General features: G+C 36.8%; 1 protein-coding gene and 1 non-coding gene across 2 annotated transcripts; one reads left to right on the top strand and one right to left on the bottom strand.

Moving 5' to 3' along the window:
* Positions 1 to 3,228: 3,228 nt before the first annotated feature.
* Positions 3,229 to 6,420, bottom strand: LOC140875291 (uncharacterized). The gene is made up of 7 exons (XM_073278946.1): positions 6,302 to 6,420; positions 6,112 to 6,230; positions 5,211 to 5,290; positions 4,940 to 5,081; positions 4,711 to 4,860; positions 4,323 to 4,524; positions 3,229 to 3,752 (listed from the first exon to the last, which is right to left on the bottom strand). The coding sequence occupies exons 1-7, from the start codon at positions 6,390 to 6,392 to the stop codon at positions 3,655 to 3,657; spliced, it is 882 nt and encodes a 293-aa protein (XP_073135047.1). The 5' UTR covers positions 6,393 to 6,420; the 3' UTR covers positions 3,229 to 3,654.
* Positions 6,421 to 6,475: 55 nt separating this feature from the next.
* TRNAV-UAC (transfer RNA valine (anticodon UAC)) lies at positions 6,476 to 6,548 on the top strand. Its single transcript has one exon. It is a non-coding gene; the product is annotated as a tRNA-Val (tRNA).
* Positions 6,549 to 25,664: the final 19,116 nt, after the last annotated feature.

The raw sequence follows: 25,664 nt of genomic DNA, 5'->3' as shown, positions 1-25,664 counted from the left end.
GTAGCAGGTCACTTCTTTCTCAGGTTTCTTGTCCTTTTTGAATTTGTTTCCTCGCATGAATTTCTTGAATTTTCTTGCGAAGAGAGCCATGTCATCATCGTCATCTTCTTCGACTTGTGTAGTCAAGGCTATCCCTTTGTGCTTGACATCTTCTTTCTTTGATTCTTTTCTTGTGGACACTTCTAACTCATGGGTTTTTAGGGTCCCATGTAGTTGATCAAGATCATAGGCGGCAGTGTCCCCTTTGTTGGATTCGATGATGGCGGTTCTCTTTGCATCCCATTCTTTTGGTAGGGCACGAAGAGCTCTCCTCCAAACTTGCTTGGTAGGATATTGTTCTCCCAATTGTGCTAACTCATTGATGATTTGAGTAAGCCTTCGAAACATGGTGTCAACATCTTCGTTGGATTCCATCTCAAATGTTTCGTATTTGAGTTGGAGTAAGTCGATCTTTGTTTCTTTCACTTGGTTGGTGCCTTCGTGACATATCTCTAGCTTGTCCCATATCTCTTTAGCAGATGAGCACATCGATATCCGGTTGTACTCGTTCATATCTAAGGAACAATGCAAGATATTCATAGCTTTAGCATTTTGCGAAATTAATTTCATGTCCTCTTTTGAAAAGTCATCCATTCCCTTAGGAATTTCAACCCCATCAACTATTTTCATAGGTGTATAGGGACCTTTCACCGTTACTTTCCATAGGTCATAGTCTACGGATTGGATATATAGGGACATACGATTTTTCCAATACCCGTAGTTTATGCCATTAAAAAGAGGAGGACGATTAGTAGATTGCCCTTGAGCATAATCACTCGCTAGGTTTGCCATAAAAAGGATTTGAAAAGTATTTTCAAATGGCTCTGATACCACTTGTTAGAACCTAATGGGGGGGGGGGGGATTTAGGTTCTATTGGCAACTTTAGCAATTTAAAGTGATTATGCAAGTACGCAAGCGGAAGACTTAAGCAATCAAATAAATAAGTGCGGTAAATAAATACGTAATGTAAATAAAGCAGTAAAAGGGATAAGAGATGTTTATAGAAGTTCGACGATAAATCGTCTACGTCTCCCCTTCTTGGTTAAGTCGATTAACCAAGGATCCACTAGCACTTCGAACGTCTTGGCCTTGATGGCTCCAAGGATAGCCTTACAACTTGACACGATCACCGCGCCGATACAACTCAACACTCTTGGCCTTAAGGGCTCCAAGGATAGCCTCAACACAACACTTGGCTTCACACTCAAGTGCTTACAACGATAGCACAACACACTTGGCTTCACACTCAAGTGTTTACAACAATAGCACAACCAACTCACAAACTATTTTTTTACAAACACTCTCAAATATATCACACAAACACTTTGATAGTGAGAAATTGCTTGCAAAGGAGAGAAGAGATGAGTTGGGATGTCTCTAAATGGTCTTGGCAAGCCTCTATTTATAGTTGGAAAAGATTTGAATTTGAATTTGTGTGCTTGGAGCGTTTATTGGGAAGCCAAGGAGTAGAGACAAAGTGTAGGCGCCGCTGCCTTCTTTTTCCAGCACTGAGCAGCTTTTGTGGAAAAATCATATCTTCTAATCTAACCGTTGGATTGATCTGAAATTTAAACTGAAGCTTTAAAACATCTGGATCTTCAATCTGAACGGTAGAGATTTGATTCTAACGAGTCAAACATTTCCAGTAAATCTCGGAAGTCGCAAAATCACGTTCTCGCTTTTGTTCTGAGCATTACTTTTCAAAAATTCGAATCTCACAATCCATCCGTTGGATTGGCCTGAAATTAACACACAATCTTTGTAACATCCTGATATTATCGTGATTGGTGGAGATTGGATTTGGATGCCTCTATCGATTCCAGTAGTCTTCTGAATCCGATACTTCAGCAGTTAGCTCCTTGCAGAAATAGCTACTGTTCAACATATTTGCAAAAATCATAACTCCATATCCAGCCGTTGGATTGATTTGAAATTTGGATACAAACTTTAAAACATCATAGAAATCCATGTGATTGGTGGAGATCGGATTTTAATAACCGAAGCATTCCCAGTTATTTTCTGAAGTTGAGTCTTCATAGTTCATTCCTTGCAGAAGTAAGTACTGTGCAGCTTTGTTAAAAAACTCATATCTCCATATCCAGCCGTTGGATTGCTATGAAATTTGGAGAGAAGCTTGAGAACATCCTGATCTTGATTTTCATTGTTGGAGATCTGATTTGGATAACCGGAAAGTGCCCGGTGAATTTTGCAAGTTTCTGCTTTATAATATTGGCTTGTCCTTGTCCATTTCTTTTACAACTTCAAAGTAACTTCCAAGAATTTGATTGTTAATATGATCTAATCTGCAAATTCTCACTTTAAATGGTTAGTAACAATTAACCGAGTTTTGTAATCATCAAAACATAATAATATGAGATTTGTTAATGCATTAAAAATATTAATCTCATAACACGAGATTTGTATGCGTTTAAGGCGTAACATATACATATATATATATATAGTACGGTTTTGATATAATTTTGATAAATATATTAATTTCGGCACTTTTTATTTTATTCTATATTTGTTAGAACAAAATTCTTTTTAATATTTATCGAGTTTGACACTCAAAACTCAGGACGAACTCGTCTTGTTTCGGGTAAACTAAAACTCGAATTGAACCCTCCGAGTTTTGTAGCCAAGTTCAAACTCTAAACACATGAGACTACCTTCATATATGGGACTTAGCTATGGCACTAATTTGTGAAAATATAAACATTTAGGATAAGCAGGCAGCGATGGGAGTGGGGCTCAAACAATCTGATGCCATAATTATGCCGCCTCTTCCCATTCTCTAAGAGTCGGCGTTGGCCACCCCCCAAATATTTTGAGAGTTTGGGACCTGCACAACCACCACTCGTATGCATTCGTGCATACTCTTTTTATATATATATATAAAAATATAATAAAATTTTATCTTCATATTATGGATTATATAAATATTTTACTTTTTCGTGGAAAAATATTCCCAACCGCGGCTAAGTGCACATCATTTCCTCGTTTGAGATATGAATCTTTGGATATATGATTAGTAGTATACTATCTAAATTCTAAATATAACAACTCATCTATTGTTAATTGAATCCGCAAACTAACAAAATCATAAGATAGAGCCAAACCACGATGACGCATGTATAACGCAAGACAAAAAAAGAATGGGAAAGAGAAGAAATAATTTGATGGTCAAACTGTGCTGATATTATATATAAGTTCCATTGAAACGTGATTCCCCATCCTTCACACTTGTTGACAAATCAATATACCAATGTCACCAACCTAACAACAAACAAACAAACAAATTTGACGGCAAAATCATTACATTTCCATTAATGTATTCTAAGTACCCAAAACCCATTAGATTACTGCCATCAAATTCTGGCATCTATCTCTCAGCAGTTTGTTGCAACAGAAGAAAGTTATCATCTGTAATATACATGTGCTTCCGAAAGGTTATTCAATGTCCAGTTAGCTGGCAGCCATAGGCATCTTTTAGTCTTAAGGAACGAAAACGCGACTGAAGGGGATCCAGCAGACCATCTTTTGTTGTTTATTTCCCAAAGAGCTGAACAGGGGAGTGAGAAGATTTTGAACAAGTGAAGATACTTGGTGTGCCATCACTCTGTATTAGGCACCCCCAACAAAGAAAAGGTAGTATCTTCAGGGTCACGGAGCGGAATATACTCCGATCCTCTCACATGAACACTAAAGCAAGCTGTATAATTAGCGAGTGTGAGAGAGGAAATAGTTGGTATATCCTTCTACATGAAAACAATAAAAAACAAAAACAATGAATATATAGGGTAAATTTAATATGCACCATAACATAAAAGGTCCTCTTTTTTTCTATTAGTCATAGTTATCCGTAGACAGTAACAACAAATCTAGAATTCAATTTAAAAAATTTATTGCTTGTTTCATCTTTAACTGAACTTTTCAGTGCCAAACAATGCTATAAAAGCAAAATAACTTCGCCAAAGGTCTGAAATTTGATATGGGAAACTGTTACATTATTAATTTTATTGTCCCTATCAGAAAATTACCCATTCAAGGTAACCACAGACATCTTCTCAGATATGCTTTTAAGAACAGCATATAGCAACTAGCCAACTCTATTAGGAAATGAATGAGCAACACAAAACTAACGGTGAGCGATTGATGGAGCGTTTAATTTATATCATAATATTCTCTAAGTAAATACTCTCGAAACCAACATGTGGATTTCGGTGGGTATCACCAAACAAAACAACCATACATATCAAAATAATGTTAGTTAAGATCATACCATTTTCAATTTTCATCACACTTTGAAGCATTGTGTCCATCTTTGTTTTCATGTCTGATGAGTTGTCCATTTTAGGGGCAATAAGCATGAGCTCCCTATAGATTTCACGAACAAACATACATATTTTTATAGCAAAATCAAGTTCACCATCTGATATTCGACCTATCGCCAGCCTCATCAACTCCCCAGTCAAGTCTGCGACCTGAACATGAAAAAAGGAATTGTCATTAGCGACATAGTAGTGAATAAACTATAGCATTACACATGATCTAGGTTTGAAGGTTACGCACAATTTGAGCTTAAGATGGCAGCTAAAACTCATCATACTGTTTTCTATGTTGCGTGTCTGAGCAAAATCTTCTAAATAAACAAAATTTCAGAAAATTACCCCTAGGAAATAATCAAGTACATTAATCTTTAGAGGCTCGACTGTCGGATCACTTAGTGAAATTAAGGAGGCATTGATTGCATTCAGATCTAAAAGAACACCAGTCTTGCAAAAATTACAGAATGTTGCAGCTTCAACATATTCTTGAACCTATAAATCAAAGCAAAACATGAGTAAGTTTGTGAAAAAACTTCCAGTATTGCAAGATAAGAAGACATTAGACACATACCCCAGGAGAATAAGCATGTCTAAGCTTCCAAAAATCTGTTCCCTGGAGCTCTTTTACTAGACGAGATATATGTTGATTTAGAACCATAGATAAATCCTTTTCTGCCTGTTCTATTACTGCATCTTTGTTGTGTTTACTAATCCTGCCAACGTAAGAATTCATTGGATTTTCCAATCAAATGGTAGAAGTAACCTTTTTTCATAGAAAAACGGAATTTTGTATGCGATACTTATGAGATAATATAATGTAAATGACAAAAAATTTCTTTTACCTGTGCACCTGAAAAATGACCTTTTTGCTATTCATTGTAATATCACGACTAGCCTTCACCACTCTTTCTCGCTTATCATTCTACAAATCAGCAGCCAGTGTATCCATGTGCATGAAAAAAATCGCCACAAAAATGTAGATGACGAATTGAAATATTCATGGAAATTTTTATAGGAAGCATGCATCAACTGTAAATAGCATAATTTGTTGCTTCTTGTTTAACGTCATGTAACAAACTTCACATCAACTTGAGCAAGTTGCTAGCATTCAAAAGTCACATCCCAATTAAACCAGGGTCTGACATCATAGTAGATGATAAAGTGCAAATAATGATGTATGAGAGAAAAATTAGCATGACAAACAGTTGTATTGTTGAATATCAAAGACAATAGAGAAGGAACAATTAATGATCTGGAACAACCCCCAGAATTCTTTATGCATAATCACACTGAAATATTAACATTTACACATCACATCCTCTTGAAAGACACCTTTAAAATATTTGATCAGAACCATTGACAAGCGTAGATCACATTTTATGATCCTGCATCGATCGTGGGGGACTCGGATACCCATTTATGTGAATTTGCCTTCTATCTTGACAGCTAGTTTGACATGCTACAAAGAACGGTGTCACACATCCACTGCCTCCCAGTTGCAATAGAAAGTAGACGCCAATACCAACACTTGCACCACTACAACATAGTGTTTGCTGGCCCTTAGATGAGGATAAAGGTGCAACTTCTCAACAAAATTATAACGTTTGCCCCGGTGTAAATCAGTATGCATTAAATCAATACCCTTTTATTAGTTCCCATGTAACACCCCAGCCCAGATTATGTTCAGAAAAGCTAGTGTATGTTAGTGTATTCAGAAAAGGCTATTTCTTGGCTACAACTTACAAGGTTGTTGAGGTAGCTAGTGTATTCAGAAAAGGCTTCTCTCATTGGATTATGTTCAGAATCGGCGGCGCTGACAGTCATATGTCTCGATTTCTTGGCTACAGCTCCAGTCCCTGCAACTGTTCGACGAAATGCGTCAACAAATCACCATGTAGGTCGCTTAAAGATTGAATTTTGAAATAAAATTTACAGGGAGGAATCCGGTGAGGCTTCGAGGACATGAGAGACAGCTTGGTAGCCCAACACTTGTACATCTGTTTATCCCCCAAGCCAAACACCATGCCCTCTGCTGCAAACTTTCATTGTAAATTTCTGTAATTGAAAATATGGTTTATATCTCTTAAATTAGAACTAAGGAAACAAAGTTGCTGTGGTGTAGTGGTTATCACGTCAGTCTTACACACTGAAGGTCCCCAGTTCGATCCTGGGCAGCAACATTATTTTTGTTTCTCTATGAACCGGGCCGGTCTTTTAGTGGACCCTCTCTTGCAAAAGCCCATAAATTATTTGTGGGCAGTTCATATTCAACTCTAGGTTTCTTTCCCCACTCTTGGGCTTTGGTGGTTTATTTTTTTCATTGTCGCACACACAAAACAATTCTTTCATTATTATATATTATTACCATATTATTATGTGCATAGTATAATATCTATTTTGATAAATCGATATGATTCTCGCCCACTCGCAATTTTAATCCTCATCTAATTGTAAATATAGCCTTTCTTCAATTTTTATAATTATACTAACTAGTTAGTAGTTATACACGCAATGCGTGTGTTTTGTTAATGTATGTAATTTTAAACTACTATTTTAAAATATAAAATATATGTAATAGTTATTATTATTATTTAAAAAAAAAAAAAACAAACTCAAACAATTTAATACACGGTGAGAGTTATCTTCAAAATCAGAAAATAATTGAAATTATTGAATTGCATATTTGATTTTTATAAAAATTGTTTATAGGATTATTTTTGGAAGTTCACTTAATTAAAAATATCAAAGTAGTTATTATAACATGCTTTTTCTTTATAATAGTAATAGATATGGTATTAGTATTACAACACATGCCATTTCCATTATCATGTCTTTAATTTTTGTGACACAATTATTCGAACTCTTTGCGTTGTATTTAACATTTCGCGGGAATAATTATCAGCCAACTTTATGTATAGTGTTCAAATACATGGTATACTGTAAATTTTAGTATCGATACTAGTAATTTAACGATGACTTGTTTTCTTTTCTTTCTTTTTTTCGGAGAAACATACTCATCGATTATAAAATCTGGCAACTATTCCAAAGTTTAATATTTTTAAAATAAAACTAAAGTCCACCGATCATTTTTATTTATTTCTCCAAAATTTCTTGTTAAACGGTTTTCATATCCGTGGGACAGGTTGAGCGATCTAAACTGCAAAAAAAATAATACTACTTACATAAAATTAATATTTTTATTGATATTTTTTATTTTTTGGAACGGAAATCAGTCTTATAAAATTAACATGTTAGAGGGTTTGATAAGAGTTTTTGTGCTTTCATGATAATGACTATTTCAAATATTTCACTTCCGAGTCTTTTGTTCACATAACATAAAATCAAATATTTTAAAATCAACAAAACTTTTTTACATTTAGAAAGACATAAAAATTCTTACGAGAACGAGTTAATTTAGTGGGATGGTCTCATATTCAACTCGATTCATTCAATATTATCTTTCACTGTAAATATCAGTCGAATCAATATATCTCATAAATATAAATCCATGAAACTATTTCATAATAGACACACTTTCAAAAAAAAGTTTCATGATAGACACACTCTTAAAAAAAATGCCCATCAGCAAATGATTTGAAATAAAATTTTAATCCACAAAATCATTCTATAAAATCAGTTCTCCCAAGTATTAATACCCCCAAAACATAAATTAAAGATAAACCCAAAAATTCCAACGAATTTAATATAAATCGCTTACTGTCATCAATCCATTTCATAGTACGTAATTGAACTCCAAACCTAAATTTAAAATAATAATAATAATAATAATAATAATAATAAAAAAGTACGATCAAAAGTTGTCATTTTATAAAAGGATTTAACTGATAATAACAGTACAACTCAAATATTTTAAATTATATAATAGTTCAAACGTCACGTACCGATAACTTTATCTTTTTAAAAAAACAACTATTACATCTAACAAAAAGGTCACTTTTCAATTATGCCCCGATTGCATTTATGATTGACTTCGAGTAAAGCATATGAAGAGGGTTTCGAATTTCAATGGCATAGGAATCAGCCTATCTTTAAGGTTAGTTTTTTTTTTTTTAATTGTACGATATTCTACATAGTAATAATGGAAAGGAAAACGTTAATTATTACTTTTTCACCGATGTATTATCAACCGATGTTACCGAAATAAAATATATAACATTCTCGTATATACCGAGAGGGAATGAAGGATTTCAGTTTTCGAATGTGGAAACCTCTTACAAAATAAAGACAAAAGAATAAACGAAAAAAAGTAAAAAAATAAAAATAAAAATTCATCAGTTAAAGATTTCAGTGAATAAATAATTTATATATTTGAAGTATTACAATTTAATAACTAAAAAAAAAGGCTAAAAGAATTTAGCTAGTAGGACATGACCTCTCAGTCGTGAAAGAGAAAAAATATCAAGAATATGACATGCATAAAGTTTTGTTTGTCACTGAGATACGTGTTCTTTTAAATTATTTATAAGGATCATTTAGTTATATATTTAATTCCTCAAAAATTAGTATAAGCCAAAAATAATAATAAGTTCAAAATTTATGTGACGGTGTGATCTTTATCAGCCAGCCCTACACTAAATCCGCCCCTGCTTATATATAACAATATAAATTTGTAAACTGACATAAAATAAAACTTTATATAATTGTGAATGCATTAATTGCATGAGTCCTCTCGGTTGTTGAGTTTCATTCATAGCATACCACTTGTTGTTAAGTTTACCGAACCCCTTCAATGGCCAATGCTCATCATATCTCCCACGCATGAAATTAAAATTGCTTCCACTCTTGTTGTCTAACTAATAACCGATAAATGTGGCAATTTGATCAACACTTATTTTCCATTTCTGGTATAGATGGACATATCACATTTTTCGAGTTTTTATTTGTTTTCCTAAAACATTTACGAGATGTACATGTCCCATTTCTGAAATTTATATAATAAATATGAAAAATAAGGTTATTTCATGCATTAGCCCACTAATATAACTACTTATGGATTGATGTTAGAAGCCCAAAAAATCAATAATGTAAGGTGTTAGAATTTTTTTCTTCCTAAGAGTAATTACTGTATGTTTTTTGGGATTTTTTATTTCATATTTTTTTTCAAAAAAAAAAAAAAATCTAGCCCGGGCAGATTTCAATTCCAGCTCTGCCATTTTGTGCAAGGATGCTAGTAGTACTAGCTAGGATGAGTGACCTCCTAGGAAGCTCTAGTGTGTCAAGTTACTGATGTTGCGTTGTTTGCTGGTGGGCTGTAAAAGAGAGACATCAAATCTTAATAGATAATACTGTCTCTACTGGGGACAGAGCCGAAAGTAGGGAAAAGATAAGACTGAGATATGAGACAGCACCAGCAATAAGTTACGCCTCTCCCTAAACTCATAAGCTTAACAAACAAACACATCTGCGCTGCAACAAATATAAGAAAATAAAGTTGCGTATTATCTAACAACTAAAGATTTTAGCCTAATAGTATGTGTTTGATCATAACACAATATATTACCACAATCAAGTTATCGTATATCGATCTTTCTCCTAGACAGATACGTATTGCATCTCAATATGTAAATGTAATATTGATTACCATTTGGAATTGATAAAAAGCATGGAGAACATAACAAAGCATGATACGTATATAGTACTGCTTAATATTCCATGTAAATTTGGTGTATAGTCTCGTTGTTGGGGTATGGACAAGAAGAAAACTGCATCCTTAACAAGAATTATTGCCAACAGTTCCACATGAAATGTCCAATAAAGCGTGAATTACAACAAGAACAATAGTTTGAGATTGACATTTTATAATTAGCTCGATGAGTTAAAATAATATTAATACTTTAGATATGATAAAAATTGATTAAAAATCCAAGCATTTTGCCGACCATGTCACTTTCATTGTATGATTTTTCGGGATATAATTTGTCCAAAAATGGTTGAGTTTTGGGCACAAAACAAAATGAGAGCACAAATCTTGTCCATTTGTCATAACTCTGGTTTATGTTCTCATTTATTGGCTTCTTATGTTTTTGGGGACAAAGGCTGCATTTTCTGGTAAAAACTTTTGATATGGATTGCTCATTTCCCTGCCCATTTTGACCTTTTGTTGACTCGCCTCTTTTCAATATATGTATATATATATATATATATATATATTTTTTTTTTTTGCGTTTTTTTTTTCAATCTTGGAATATAATAATATTGACACTAACAAAAAAAAAGGCATATTCTCATTCGTATTCGAGTAAAGTATTTCAAAAATATTATTATTTTTTTTGAACTTTTTTTTTATAATGTGACGTGTTTTATTTTGATGTCTTTTATTCGAAAGTCTAATTTTCTTTTTATTTTTTAGTTTACATGGGATAAATATTTAGATTAACACAATAGCCTGCAAATTATATTAATCAATTAAATCGCACAAGACAAATCCAATATGATTGAACAATTGGTTAGTCTGAGAATCTGTTTGTAGAGGAATCAAATCAGTTAAAGGTAATTCAAAAGTTTATTAAGTTTACTTTTCACAAAATTAATAAATATAAAATAAATTTTATTTAGTTATGTGTTCTATTAAAAAAAATCAATTTCATGAATAGATAATTAATTAAACATGTTTAAATTAGCATATATGAGCTGAAATTGATAGAAGTATGATACTTTTGTCCCAGAACTTAATATATATGTGTGTGTTACATAATTATTTGAGAATACGTTAATTATGAGATGATCTCGCGAATAGGGAAAAATAAGATATATCTGTCTCACAAAATTGACTGTGAGAATGTCTTATAAAAATATGTGATTTGCTTAGTTTTAAACAAGAATAGTTGAAAAATAAAAACCCACTAAAGTACAATAATTACAAAAATTTTAAACACAAAATTTTACGATTTCATATGTGGAAATTAATGGATTAGGTGTCATTGAATTTTTGCTTAAAAAATTGGGGTTGAATAAATGAAAATGTTCATGTCATACCAGATTTACGTAAATCAAATTATATGCAAATTCATAACATGTAAAACTCTGATAATCTGGGAAAATAATAAAACATTTGCACTTTTATTTACAGTAATTCATCATGAAAAAGTTCATTCAAAAAGTAAGTTAAAAGTAAAAATAAAAAAATAATAAAAAAAGCAGTAGGTTGATCTTGTTCCTCCCAGAATTTGCTGACCTCACGTCGACATCAGCAACATGTCTCCGAATGGGGACAACTGAGAACGGCGTGCCCCACCCACGGCGCACGATAGCACATATGTTGATGTTCAAGTGGGGACCATATTATTTGGTTGAGTGGGGCCCATATCTGTTCCAACTGTTCTACTGACAGATTTTTATTACTCTAGGATAGGATTATTGTACACCGTTACCTTTGACTTTATTCCAAGACGTATCCCTTTGATCATCTCGTTGATTTTTCCAATTCTACGTACAACATTTTAATGATTTAAAGTATATGTGATTGTAGCAAAAAAAAAAAAAAGATCGTAATTGTTCAGAATATACAGATTGAAGTAGAAAGATTCAATTTGCCTATAAATAAGTGTAGTGACTCGTCTCGGATTACCTATTAAAAGAAACTTAAGCAACCAATTAAACTTAAAATAAGAAACTTAATAAGAGCTAATCACAAAAACTTAAACAAATACTAATTCCGCAAACCGATAATTAACTGAAAACCCAATATATAGGGTACATAATCAACATGATAATGTATGCAACATAATAATCGTGACATAATATATGTACATAAAACATGTCGGATAAACATGCAACACATAGACATGCATACTCAACCAAGATATCTTGGATAGTACTTTCGTACCTCGACAGTTGATCTAGCTGTACAAGTATATCTACATACTACAGTCCATCACGGCATACAAACAATACTATATCACTTACATTTATCTAAAGTTTTAACTAAGTTAATAGATACTCACCAAGATTCTAAGACTGCTGGGGATCTCGAAATATACATGCATTGTCAGTCCACTGATGTCGAAGACCTTGACCCAATCACAGCTCCGCTCAAGCCTCGTAGCACGTCGCTATCGTCTGGCCCTCGTGTGTAAGGCTAAAACACTAAGAATGTAGTGGCCCGTAACCAAATGAAGAGATTAAGGAACTAATCGTATTTACTTAAGTTGAGTTCGGAGGCTCCATTGGTGAGTTCGGACGGTCCGAAGAGTGTTCGGACGCTCCGATCGTGCTACCGACAGTCGTCATGGATGACGTCATTGTGCTGACGTAAGCAATGATGTATTATCGGGTTCGGATGACCCGAAGTAAGGATCGGACGATCCGATCGTGTTCGTACGCTCCGAAGCGTAGTTCGGACGGCCCGAACTCCATCTATAAATAGGAAGGCCGATATTCAGTTTTGAGCACACCGATCACCTCTTCTCTCTCGTTTCTTCAGTCTTCCAGCTTAGATCTAGGGCATTCTAGGCGTCCCGTTGAAAATCCGGAAGTGGCATAGCAGTCCAGGCGTTGTAGCGAAGCTGTGGCCTAGTGTTAAGGCATTCGACAGCAAAAGGCTAACAACGGACGAAGGTATAGCTTTTGCTTCCTAAAAATATTTAGGAGTATACTTTAGCTTAGTTAAGGCTTTTAGAGCGCTTTAATGATAGTAGAATCATTTGGCAGTGTAGCGCAGATTATAGGCGTGGACCTAGGGCTGATAGCACTTGCCTAGTATTTGAGGTACGAAAGTACTGTTCGAGATATCCTGGCTGAGTATGCATGTATTATGTGACTGCATGATTTATATGTCATTGATTTATGCTGCATACATTTGCATATTGAGCTATCTCGTTCGAGACGTCTATAGTAGGGTTTTACCCTATCTTGTTAGTGGTTGGACTTTCATCGATTTGGGTCCGGCATATCCACTGGTATTTTGGTATGGGAGCCACCTCCTGAAGCGACGGCACAACGTGCTCATACCAGGGTCCGGTCTGTCTCTGTTATCTGATCTTTGACCTCGAGTTTATAGGGAGTTTACTTTGCATGCATGTATACTCATACTCTCGTGCTGAGCATTTTATGCTCACGTCTCGTACTCTGTATTTCTGGACACCCTATTCCATGGGGCAGGTTTGCGATTGAACGAGGCGGGTGGATCCAAGAGGGGCTAGGCAGTGGTTGATCAGTTGGAGCTTCGTTTAGGTTTTTATTATGTTGTTTTGGGTTTATACAACTATTCTATTTGGTTGTATATTATTTTGGATATTTACAGATTCCTTTTCTTGGGATTGTATAAATGTTATGATTTCCGCAGTTGAATTCTGATTTCTATTTAATTAAGTTAATTGCATGCCTAAGTTCCGTTTAGTAGGTGATCCGGGTAAGGGTCACTACATTTATGGTATCAGAGCCAGGTTAGTATTCTTGGGATTTAGATTCTGCATAAGGTAACCGTGAGGTACTTTTGTAGATGGCGAGCTACGATGACCAGAGTAGCCATGGTAGTGGAGGTGGACGCTTGGGAGATGACGATCCTGAGCGTCGTCGGGACCGTCATCATCGTCGTCGTGATGAGGACCGTTTTAGCGTGCGCGGATTCTTGCAGATGGGTCCTAAGCCCTTGGTTGGAGGTGAGTCTCCGGAGGATGCGGAGAACTGGTTAGATCGCATGGAGACGACTTTTCAGACTTTCCACTGTACCGAGGAGCAGAAGATGGAGACCCTTGGCTATCTTCCGGATGGGCGAGCTCGTAGGTGGTGGAGGTTTACTTTTGCACCCTTTGTTACGGCGAGAGGAGTGACCACCTGGGCCGAGTTCTGCACAGCTTTTCAGAAGCTGTATTTTTCCTCCTGCACTCCGTCAGTCAAAGGCGGGCAAACTACTGAGTCTGCGACAGGGAGCCATGTCTATTGACGAGTATCAGCAGAAGTTCTTTGATCTGCTATCCTATTGCCCCGAGATTGCTGATAGCTCTGAGATGAAGTATAATCTGTTCCTTCAGGGCCTTAACCCTGAGATCCATGACCGTGTGGCGGTCGGTGATGACATGTCCTACGAGGGTTTGGTGAGCCGTTGTCACCAGGCAAAGGATAGTATTCGGCGGAACAGGTCTTTCTCTCAGTCGAGGCCTGATAGTTCTTTGGGTCCCCGTGCCCAATCTTTCAAGAAGTCCGGATCTACTTCTTCCTCTGGTTATGGAGGTGTTGTTCGCTTTGGGAAGAAGGACAAATGCGACCATTGCGGGAAGAACCATCCGTCAGACAAGTGTCGTAGAGCTTCTGGAGCTTGTTTCCGATGTGGAGAGGTTGGTCATATCCGGAGGGATTGTCCACTATCTGGGGGAGGCGGATCTGGTTCAGGATCAGGTTCTCAGGCCACCGTTTAGCAGAGGTCGCAGGGACAACCTGCTGAGAGTTCTCATTTGAGGCCGCGGGCTTCTGGTCAGGTGTTTGCTTTAAGGCATGATCAGGCCGTGGAGGAGAATGAAAAGGTCATCGCAGGTACATTTCTACTTTATGGTATACCTGCTATCGTACTTATTGACACTGGTGCATCTCATTCCTGAAAGAGTGGGTGCCCGGTTAGCCAACTTGTGGATAAGGGCTTTTGTGACTCTAAGTATAAACAATCTTTGTTTAATATAATTTACATTCATTAATGGCATTTTCTTTGTCTTTCTTCATATTGTTATATTGTGATATACTATTGATGCTTTGATAAAGACCTTGAATATACTATAGTGTAAGTAAGATGAGATAGTGAATAAAGAGAGATCACTATTATGAAACACATCTTATAGTCACTGTATATTCTAAATAGTTCCTAGTCAATTGAGCCGTCCGCTAATAAGGATAAGGATCGCTCGAGATTGAGACTAGCATTTGTGATGCCAAGTACCACGTTTCATTGGTAATGGACATGGAGATGTTCAAAGCATGCAAATAGATATTCATATGATGAATGATCGAACTACCCTTTTCGGACTTTCCAAGTGGTTATCACTTATCGAGTGGATAAAGTCTGCTGTTTTGGTTGTACACCATTAGTCCTTACTACTTGAAACATCATTGAGACTCTATATGCTAGTACTGTACTTTGACTCGTTTACCGACTCTATTGGGGTCAACAGGTATCGGGATTGGCTACAGTTACGACACATATAGGAGTCGATGCTTTGTTGTCAAGGATTCACCACATACTTGAGAGTGTGGATATCCTATGCGATCTGAGGAGATATTAGTGTGACGAATCTCTGGCCAGAGTACATGATGTGTTTTAGGTTACTCGGTTTTCCTAGTAACACATGCGATGTCACTATTTGATCTCCAAGATGTAATGCATAGTTATCGAATCTCGAACGACTCTCGATGCACCAATGGTTGTTGATTCGATCGGGATATATGGATGAAGGGACCGTACTGTACGCTAACCAAAATCTACTGGTTCTTGCAGACACTATCAGTGATACCTAGGAAATCATGGGGCATGTTGCTAGACGCTCTTACCATGATTCGTTGGGCAAGTCGGAAATTGTTGTTCCGAGTCACAAGGAGTTGTGAGCCCACGGCTAGCTGTATCCCTGAACCATTGAGGGTCACACAAGTAATGGATTACTAAACCCCATTGAGATAGTTAAATTTGAAGAGTTAAATTTAATGAAAGAGAAGTTGGACTTCTTAACTAAAAGGGAGTGAAATTTCCTAAAATGACATAGGGATGGACATTTTTGGAAATCACTGAATTCGGATTCAGAAAAATTATCTTGACTTTAAAAGATGCAGAAATGATTTTTGTGCACATTGGTAAAATCAGTTTATTAATCGGAGTCACGATGAATTTTATATTAATTTCTATAATAACAGGCTTGGCTTGTTGGGCTTAAGTTATGGATTGTGGACCCTAAGGAGTTAGAGTCCTAATACAATTATAACTTAATCTAGTCTAGAAATTATCTATAAATACATGTGTAGTGTTCAAAAATCATAAGTTTTCAGTCTTGAAATTTTCGAATTACACACATATATTTTAAAGGGGATTTTTCGAAAATCCTCTACTCCTTTTTGAGATAATTCAGTCTGTGATTTTTCTGAAAATTACATTCTGAATTGACAGATCAAATCTGTTTAATCTCTTCGATAAACATCTGATTGATTTCTAGTGCAATCAATCAGAGGGTTTCTGTTTTCTATTCGTGGACTTAATTCCGGAGGTTGATCGTGATAGTCATCGGTTCCCGGGATTTACAAAAAGAGCAGATTAAATTCTGTTGGAGTCCATAATCAAGCCTTTGCTTGAATAGGTAAAATATTTAATTGTGAATTTATATTTTTACTTGCAACAATTTTAATCGTTAGAATTTGATACCCACGATATGGAATCGTTCCATATCGAAAAATAAATTTTTAAACTTCCGCTGCACCGGGTATCAATTCTTAATTGATCTGAACACGTTTTTCCAACAGTGGTATCAGAGCCAGGTTGCTCAGATCAAACGATTAAATTAATCGATTGTACAAAATATTTGGCCTCGGTTTTTTGAAAACAAAACGAATTTTAAAAAAAATTAAAATTTTGACGGAACAAGGGCACCGGGGCAGCGATTTGATCGCTGCCCACGGGCAGCGACGAAGCTGCCCGCCTCCACGTGGGCAGCCCTGTCCCACGTGGAGGAGGGGGCTGCCCGGGAATGCCCCGGGCAGTCCGGGAAAATTAAAATTCATTTTTAATTAATTAAAATTTTGAAATTTTGAAATTCTAGTTTTTGGTCCGATCAAAAATTATTTTTGATTGGTTCACGAGGCATCGGATCGAATTGTTTGAGTCCGAAATTTTTAAAATTGATTTTTGGATAAATTTGAATTTTTGGAAAATTTATAAATTTTATCCGTTAAATTAGATTTTATAAAATCAATTATTTTGGTACAATTGATGATAAGATATGATCTTATGAAAGGATAAGATAAAATTTGATTTTATCTTTTAAATATGATGTCATTGCATGTTATCCAATTATTTAATTATTGAATTAATTATTGGATAAAAGGATGATCGATTGCCATGACCAAGTTTGTAGGTGTATGTTAGGTTATTTACATTTGGTTTTATTGTTGTTGGGTTTTATTAATGGGCTTGGTTTATAGCCCAATTTGAATTGTCATTTGTAATAAAAAGTGGGCTTGGTTTATGGCTCGTTCCCACCCCTTAAATATGTATCCCCTACTTGTCATCAAAATTTATTGTAAATTTGTTAGACTTAGTGGGAGATAAAAATTTGAAGACAACGGTGGGCCCAGCAGACGATGAAGACCAAAGAAATGTAAATGGAAGCTCAATGTAATAGGATTGCATTGCATACTTGCATATTACCTAGGATTGGACTTAGACTCGTGATTGGCAACCACGGGTCGAATAGATAATGAGATCGATCATCCTTAAATAATATATGATATTATTGATGTATGCATGTTTAGACTAAATTATATGAATCCCGCAAGCATACATAAATTGCATGATGAGACAAATTTCAAAAATTTAAAATCCCTCATTTTAAATATGATTTAAAATTGATATCAAGATAAACAAAAGGGAATTTAAATATTGTTTAAATATTCCTACCTTCCATCAACGATCAATGTATGAGATGCTACCCGCGGGCACGGTCCGGCTCATATTATTGGAGGGGCCCGTTCGTCGGAAAGCTGTACATTGGATCGACACATGTTGTAAGTTGGGTGGAACTCCCATGGGATTGGCTCATATTATTGGGGATCCACATGACGACCGTCCATCACAACTTAATATTGATGGGTCATCTTGACATGTTACATTAAACGGCGTCATATTATTGGACCCTTATTGGACATGAGGTAAAAACATGGGGGTTGCTTTGGAAGCAATTGGGCTCTACCTTTTGAAAATTATGGTTGACTGATATTATTCGGGACTATAGTTTGTCAATTGGACTCCATGTTCCCACTAAGGAAACAAGTTTTTCGTTTTCACTAGAGGGTAGTGAAATCGTTAAAATAGTGGGAGTGAAATTCATAAAATTAAATTTCGCCATATTTTATGTCTTAGTAAATTAATTAAGCAATCATTGATTATTGTCTGTTTCATCTCAGTATATCATTATGATGAATCTTCGTAATCCACATGTTTCAATTCTAGAACAAAACAAACTTTCTGGCGCAAACTATACGGAATGGTTCCATAAGTTAAGATTATCCTGAGTTTGGAAAAAATTTTCTAAGTGTTAGAAAAGGCTCCTCCGAAAAACAGCCCCGGCTGATGTAACTTCGGAAAGGTTGGCCGAACTAGAGAAATGGTAGGACCATGATCTCAAGGCCAAATGTTACATGCAAAGATGGACAAGTCTAAATAAGTTTGCCATCACTGCAAGAAACCCGGTTACTGGAAGCGCAACTGCAAAGAATGTATATCGAGTAGTTACGAACTACAAAGGATATATTTTATAAATGTTTCACTTAATACTATTTCTTGGGTATTGGATACCAGATGTAGATCTTACATTTGCAATGAGTTGCAGATGATGACAAGAAGTAATAGGCTAAGGATGGGTAAGACCCAGTTAAGGCTCGGGAATGGTTCCAGAGTTGAATCCAAAGCTGTGGGAAACATTTGTTTAATTTTGCAAAACAATTTTAAGCTATATTTTGAGAGAGATGTTTTTATTTGTGCCAAGATTTCATTAAAACATTATTTCTGTTTCTATGCTTGATAGAGATGGTTTTTCTTGTAATTTTGCGAATGAGATTTGAAATATTTACAAGAATGAATGTTTGATTTGAAATGAACAATTTAAAACGATCTATATAACTTAAAATTAAAAGACGTTCCAGTTGATTATGTTGATAAACCGGTAACAACAAATAAAAGGAAAAACGATAGTCAAAACCCGGCAAACCTTTGGCATGCTAGGCTAGGTTATATTTCCTCAAGGAGGATGAACAAGATAGTGGGAGAGGGTATGTTTGATATGTCTGATATTAACTCTCTACCTACTTGTGAGTCATGCCTAAAAAGGAAAAATGACTAAATCTCTTTTCAAAGGGAAGCCTGAGCGTAGTCAAAATCTGTTGGATTTGATCCATACAGATGTTTGCGGACCATTTAGTATCGGTACTAAATTTGGTCACACCTACTTCATTACCTTTACTGATGATTAATCTAGGTATGTGTATTTATATTTAATGAAATATAAGTCTGAATCATTTGAAAAGTTCAAAGAATTCAAGGCTTAAGTAGAAAACAAACTAGGTAGAATTATTAAAGCACTTCGATCGGATTGAGGTGGAGAATACTTAAGTACCGAGTTTTTGAGCTATCTAAAAGAGAATGAGATTCTCTCTCAGTGGACTCCTCCTATGACACCTCAGCTGAATGGTGTCTCGGAGCATCGCAATCGAACTTTGTTGGACATGGTTCGATCTATGATGAGCTTCACTGAGCTCCCACCTTCGTTTTGGGGCTATGCACTTGAAACGGCGGTATTATTGTTGAACAATGTTCACACCAAAGCAGTGAATAAAACTTCATACGAGTTATAGAATGGCAAAGCTCCTAAGTATTCGTACTTAAGGATTTGGGGATGTCCTGCTTACGTGAAGCAGACAGTGGGAGATAAGTTGAATAGTCAATCCACCTTATGTTATTTTGTAGGATATCAGAAGAATTCAATCGGATATTATTTCTATCATCCTACTGAAACAAAAGTGTTTGTTTCGAGGAATGCCACCTTCATGGAGAAGGAGTTTTTATTAGATAAGAAAGGCAAGATGATGGAACTCGAAGAAATTCGAGAAGAACCCGAGATACAAAATAACGACCACACACCTCAAGAACCTTCAACGGACACGCCTATATCTAGGAGATCCGAGAGGACTTCTAGACCTCCTATTCGATATGGTCTTCTTCTTGAAGGGGATCAAAGTGAACCCGACATTGGATGTGATCCAAGAAACTTCAAGGAAGCAATTTCTGATGCGGATTCGAATTTATGGCTTGATGCTATGCAGTCGGAAATAGACTCGATGCATACAAACCAAGTTTGGTCTTTAGTAGATCCTCCCGATGGAATTGTTCCAATAGGGTGTAAATGGATCTACAAGAGAAAACTTGGGCCTGATGGCAAGGTACTCACCTACAAGGCACGATTGGTAGCAAAAGGTTATACTCAAAGACAAGGAGTTGACTATGATGAAACCTTTTCACCAGTCTCAATGTTCAAGTCCATAAGAATCCTTATTGCCATAGAAGCATGGTATGACTATGAGATATGGCAAATGGATGTGAAGACTGCATTTCTTAATGGAAACATTAAGGAAAAAATCTATATGATGCAGCCCGAGGGATTCACATCCATGGGAAGCGAGCATAAGGTATGCAAGCTTCAGAGATCAATTTATGGTCTCAAACAAGCATCAAGAAGTTGGAACCAGAAATTTGATGAAACAATAAAGGACTTTAATTTCATCAAAAAACCGAAGGAATCGTGCGTGTACAAGAAAGTAGTTAAGGATGCGGTGACGTTCTTAGTGCTTTATGTTGATGACATCCTACTCATTGGGAATGACGTAGGGATGTTGCAGTCAACAAAGATATGGTTATCAGGTAGATTCTTGATGAAGGATTAGGGTGAGGCCTCCTATATTCTAGGGATACAGATCTATAGAGATAGATCTAAGAGAATAATAGGACTCACTCAAGCAACCTATATCGACACCATATTGAAAAGGTTTTCTATGGATGAGTCCAAAAGAGAGGACATCTACCTATGTGTCATGGAGTTTCTCTATCCAAGTTTATGTGTCCCAAGACTGACGAAGAGATAGAGAAAATGACACACATACCATATGCGTCAGCCATAGGTAGTATTATGTATGGGATGATATCTACCAGACCGGATGTAGCCTTTGCTCTGAGTGTCACGAGCAGATATCAGGCCAACCCCGGTCAAATGCATTGGAAAGCCGTGAAGGATATTCTTAAGTACTTGAGAAGGACTAAGAATATATTCATGGTTTATAAAGGCAGAGAATTGAAATTGGAAGGCTATACCGACTCTAGCTTCCAAAGCGACGTGGATGACTCGAAGTCAACCTCTGGATTTGTATTCATGCTCAATGGCGGTGCTGTCTCTTGAAAGAGTTCCAAGCAGGACACCACAGCGGATTCCATCACTGAGGCAGAATACATTGAAACATCAGCTGCTGCTAAAGAGGCCATTTGGATGAGGAATTTCGTCCAAGAGTTGGGCGTAATTCCTGAAGCTGTTGGTCCAGTTCCGGTGTACTGCAACAACACTGGTGTCGTTGCTCAGGCAAAGGAACCAAGGTCTCATTAAAGATCCAAACACGTACTGAGGAAATACCACATCATCCGGGAGATTGTGGAAAGAGGAGACATCACTGTCGAGAGAGTGGCCTCTACAGACAATATCGCTGATCCACTTACTAAGCCCTTGCCAGGACCATTGTTTGACAAACATCGCGAAGCAATGGGATTATGTAGTATGACTAGATGGCTTTAGGGCAAGTGGGAGATTGAAAGAGTGGGTGCCCGGTTAGCCAACTTGTGGCTAAGGGCTTTTGTGACTCTATGTATAAATAATCTTTGTTTAATATAATTTACATTCATTAATGGCATTTTCTTTGTCTTTCTTCATATTGTTATATTGTGATATACTATTGATGTTTTGATAAAGACCTTGAATATACTATAGTGTAAGTAAGATGAGATAGTGAATAAAGAGAGATCACTATTATGAAACACATCTTATAGTCACTGTATATTCTAAACAGTTCCTAGTCAATTGAGCCGTCCGTTAATAAGGATAAGGATCACTCGAGATTGAGACTAGCATTTGTGATGCCAAGTACCACGTTTCATTGGTAATGGACATGGAGATGTTCAAAGCATGCAAATGGATATTAATATGATGAATGATCGAACTACCCTTTTCGGACTTTTCAAGCGGTTATCACTTATCGAGTGGATAAAGTCCGCGGTTTTGGTTGTACACCATTAGTCCTTACTACTTGAAACATCATTGAGACTCTATATGCTAGTACTGTACTTTGACTCGTTTACCGACTCTATTGGGGTCAACATGTGTTGGGATTGGGTACAGTTACGACACATGTAGGAGTCGATGTTTTGTTGTCAAGGATTCACCACATACTTACGAGTGTGGATATCCTATGCGATCTGAGGAGATATTAGTGTGACGAATCTCTGGCCAGAGTACATGATGTATTTTAGGTTACTCGGTTTTCCTAGTAACACATGCGATGTCACTATTTGATCTCCAAGATGTAATGCATAGTTATCGAATCTCGAACGACTCTCGATGCACCAATGGTTGTTGATTCGATCGGGATATATGGATGAAGGGACCGTACTGTACGCTAACCAAAATCTACTGGTTCTTGCAGGCACTATCAGTGATACCTAGGGAATCATGGGGCGATGTTGCTAGACGCTCTTACCATGATTCGTTGGGCAAGTCGGAAATTGTTGTTCCGAGTCACAAGGAGTTGTGAGCCCACGGCTAGCTGTATCCCTGAACCATTGAGGGTCACACAAGTAATGGATTACTAAATCCCGTTGAGATAGTTAAATTTAAAGAGTTAAATTTAATGAAAGAGAAGTTGGACTTCTTAACTAAAAGGGAGTGAAATTTCCTAAAATGACATAGGGATGGGCATTTTTGGAAATCACTGAATTCGGATTCAGAAAAATTATCTTGACTTTAAAAGATGCAGAAATGGTTTCTGTGCACATTGGTAAAATCAGTTTATCAATCGGAGTCACGATGAATTTTATATTAATTTCTATAATAACAGGCTTGGCTTGTTGGGCTTAAGTTATGGATTGTGGGCCCTAAGGAGTTAGAGTCCTAATACAATTATAACTTAATCTAGTCTAGAAATTATCTATAAATACATGTGTAGTGTTCGAAAATCATAAGTTTTCAGTCTTGTAATTTTCGAATTACACACATATATTTTAAAGGGGATTTTTCGAAAATCCTCTACTCCTTTTTGAGATAATTCAGTCTGTGATTTTTCTGAAAATTACATTCTGAATTGACAGATCAAATCTGTTTAATCTCTTCGATAAACATCTGATTGATTTCTAGTGCAATCAATCAGAGGGTTTCTGTTTTCTATTCGTGGACTTAATTCCGGAGGTTGATCGTGATAGTCGTCGGTTTTCGGGATTTACAAGAAGAGCAGATTAAATTCTGTTGGAGTTCATAATCAAGCCTTTGCTTGAATAGGTAAAATATTTAATTGTGAATTTATATTTTTATTTGCAACAATTTTAATCGTTAGGATTTGATACCCACAATATGGAATCGTTCCATATCGAAAAATAAAAATTTTAAACTTTCGCTGCACCGGGTATCAATTCTTAATTGATCTGAACACGTTTTTCCAACAATTCCTTCATTTCTGCACGTTTTGTTAAGAGACATAAGTTACCATGCATTGCACTAGACGTAGTAGTTTCTATTTCTACTCCGACGGGTCAATCTGCTTTGGCCAAGTGTTTAGTGATGGGTTTCCCTTTAGAGTTCGAAGGGAACATTCTGTTGGCGAATCTCATGGTCCTTGCGATGGACGATTTCGAAATTATTCTTGGGATAGACATGCTGACTACCTATCGAGCTTCAGTGGACCGCTATCAGATATTAGTACGCTTTCATCCAGATGGGAGTGATAGCTGGTTTTTCTATGGTGAGGGAGCGCGACCCCAGATGCCTTTGGTATCAGCTTTGTGAGTCTGTCGAGCTCTAGAGTCTGGCGGGGAAGGCTACTGTAGTAGCCCAGTTCCAATTTACAAGATTAATTGGTTAATTATATTTTATTAACAAGAGCACAAGTTAAGATCAAGAACACATGACATGAGTAGCTCGGGTCAGTCATGAGTAGCTCGGGTCGGTCATGGTTGTTCAACAATAGCTCGGGAATTGAGCAAGAGCTCGGGCATTTAGCTAGAGCTCGGGCTTGGAGCTAGGGCTCGGGAATGTGTTAGTGCTTGGCTCGGGTCGGGGCTTAGGGTGCTCAAGAAAGTGATGTGCAAGGCCAGGGTAGTGTTCGGTCATGGAAAGAACACATGGTATTCAGGTCGGGAATGGACACATGATTGGAGCTAAAACATGATTAGTGTCTTGCTAGGTGTCATGCACTCGATTGACACCTGTCCCGGCTCATCCTCTATAAATAGAAGTCGAGGGTTCGGTCATTTTACACCATTTCATCTCACTTCTTAGTTCTACTTGGACCAAGGAGTAGCTCAGGAGCTCGGGAAAGAGTTGCTCGGGAGTTCGGGAAGGAGTAGGTCGGGCTTGACCAGGAGTAGTTCAGGTCGGGCTTGACCAGGAGCAGTTCAGGTCGGGCTTGAAGGGAGAGGTCAGGTCGGGTGGGACTTGAACCTAAGGCAGCTAGGGGTTGTCTTCTTCTAGATTAGTTCAGACTTCGGTGTTAGATACGATAGTACTGTTCGAGATATCCTGACTGAGTATGCATCTATTATGTGACTGCATGATTTATATGTCATTGATTTATGCTGCATTCATCTGCATATTGAGCTATCTCCTTCAAGATGTATATTAGTAGGGTTGTACCCTATCCTGTTAGTGGATGGACTTCCATCGATTTGGGTCCGGCATATCCACTGGTATATTGGTATGGGAGCCACCTCTTGCAGCGATGGCATAGCGTGCTACATACCAGGGCCCGGTCTGTGTCTGTTATATGATCTTTGACCTCGAGTTATAGGGAGTTAACTTTGCATGCATGTATACTCATACTCTCGTACTGAGCGTTTTATGCTCACATCTCGTACTTTGTGTTTCTGGACACCCTATTCCATGGGACAGGTTTGCGATTGGACGAGGCGGGTGGTTCCAGGAGGGGCTAGGCAGCGGTTGGTCAGCTGGAGCTTTGCTTAGGTTTTTATTTCTGTTGTTATCAGATTGATACAGCTTTTCGATCTGGTTGTATAATCTAATTGGATTTTTACAGATTCCTTGCCTTGGGATTGTAGTATTTGTAATGTTTCAGCAGTTTATTCTGATATCTGTTTAATTAAGTTAATTGCATACATAAGTTCTGTTTAGTAGGTGATCCGGGTAAGGGTCACTACATTTATGGTATCAGAGCATGCATAGTTTTCTTGGGATTTAGATTTTGCATAAGATAACCTTGAGGTAATTTGTGTAGATGGCAGATCGTGACGATCAGAGCAGCCATGGCAGTGTAGGTGGACGCTGGGGAGA

Source organism: Henckelia pumila, chromosome 1 (genome assembly GCF_033568475.1).
Source record: "Henckelia pumila isolate YLH828 chromosome 1, ASM3356847v2, whole genome shotgun sequence".
NCBI lineage: Eukaryota > Viridiplantae > Streptophyta > Magnoliopsida > Lamiales > Gesneriaceae > Henckelia > Henckelia pumila.
This window is presented reverse-complemented; position numbering and strand designations above follow the sequence as displayed.

Coding starts and splice junctions, on each gene's coding strand:
- LOC140875291 (XM_073278946.1), bottom strand. CDS start 6,392: ATGGTGTTTGGCTTGGGGGATAAACAGATGTACAAGTGTTGGGCTACC. Junction 5,082..5,210: donor GTCATTTTTCAGGTGCACAG/GTAAAAGAAATT, acceptor TTACGTTGGCAG/GATTAGTAAACACAACAAAG. Junction 3,753..4,322: donor TGTGATGAAAATTGAAAATG/GTATGATCTTAA, acceptor CTAATTATACAG/CTTGCTTTAGTGTTCATGTG.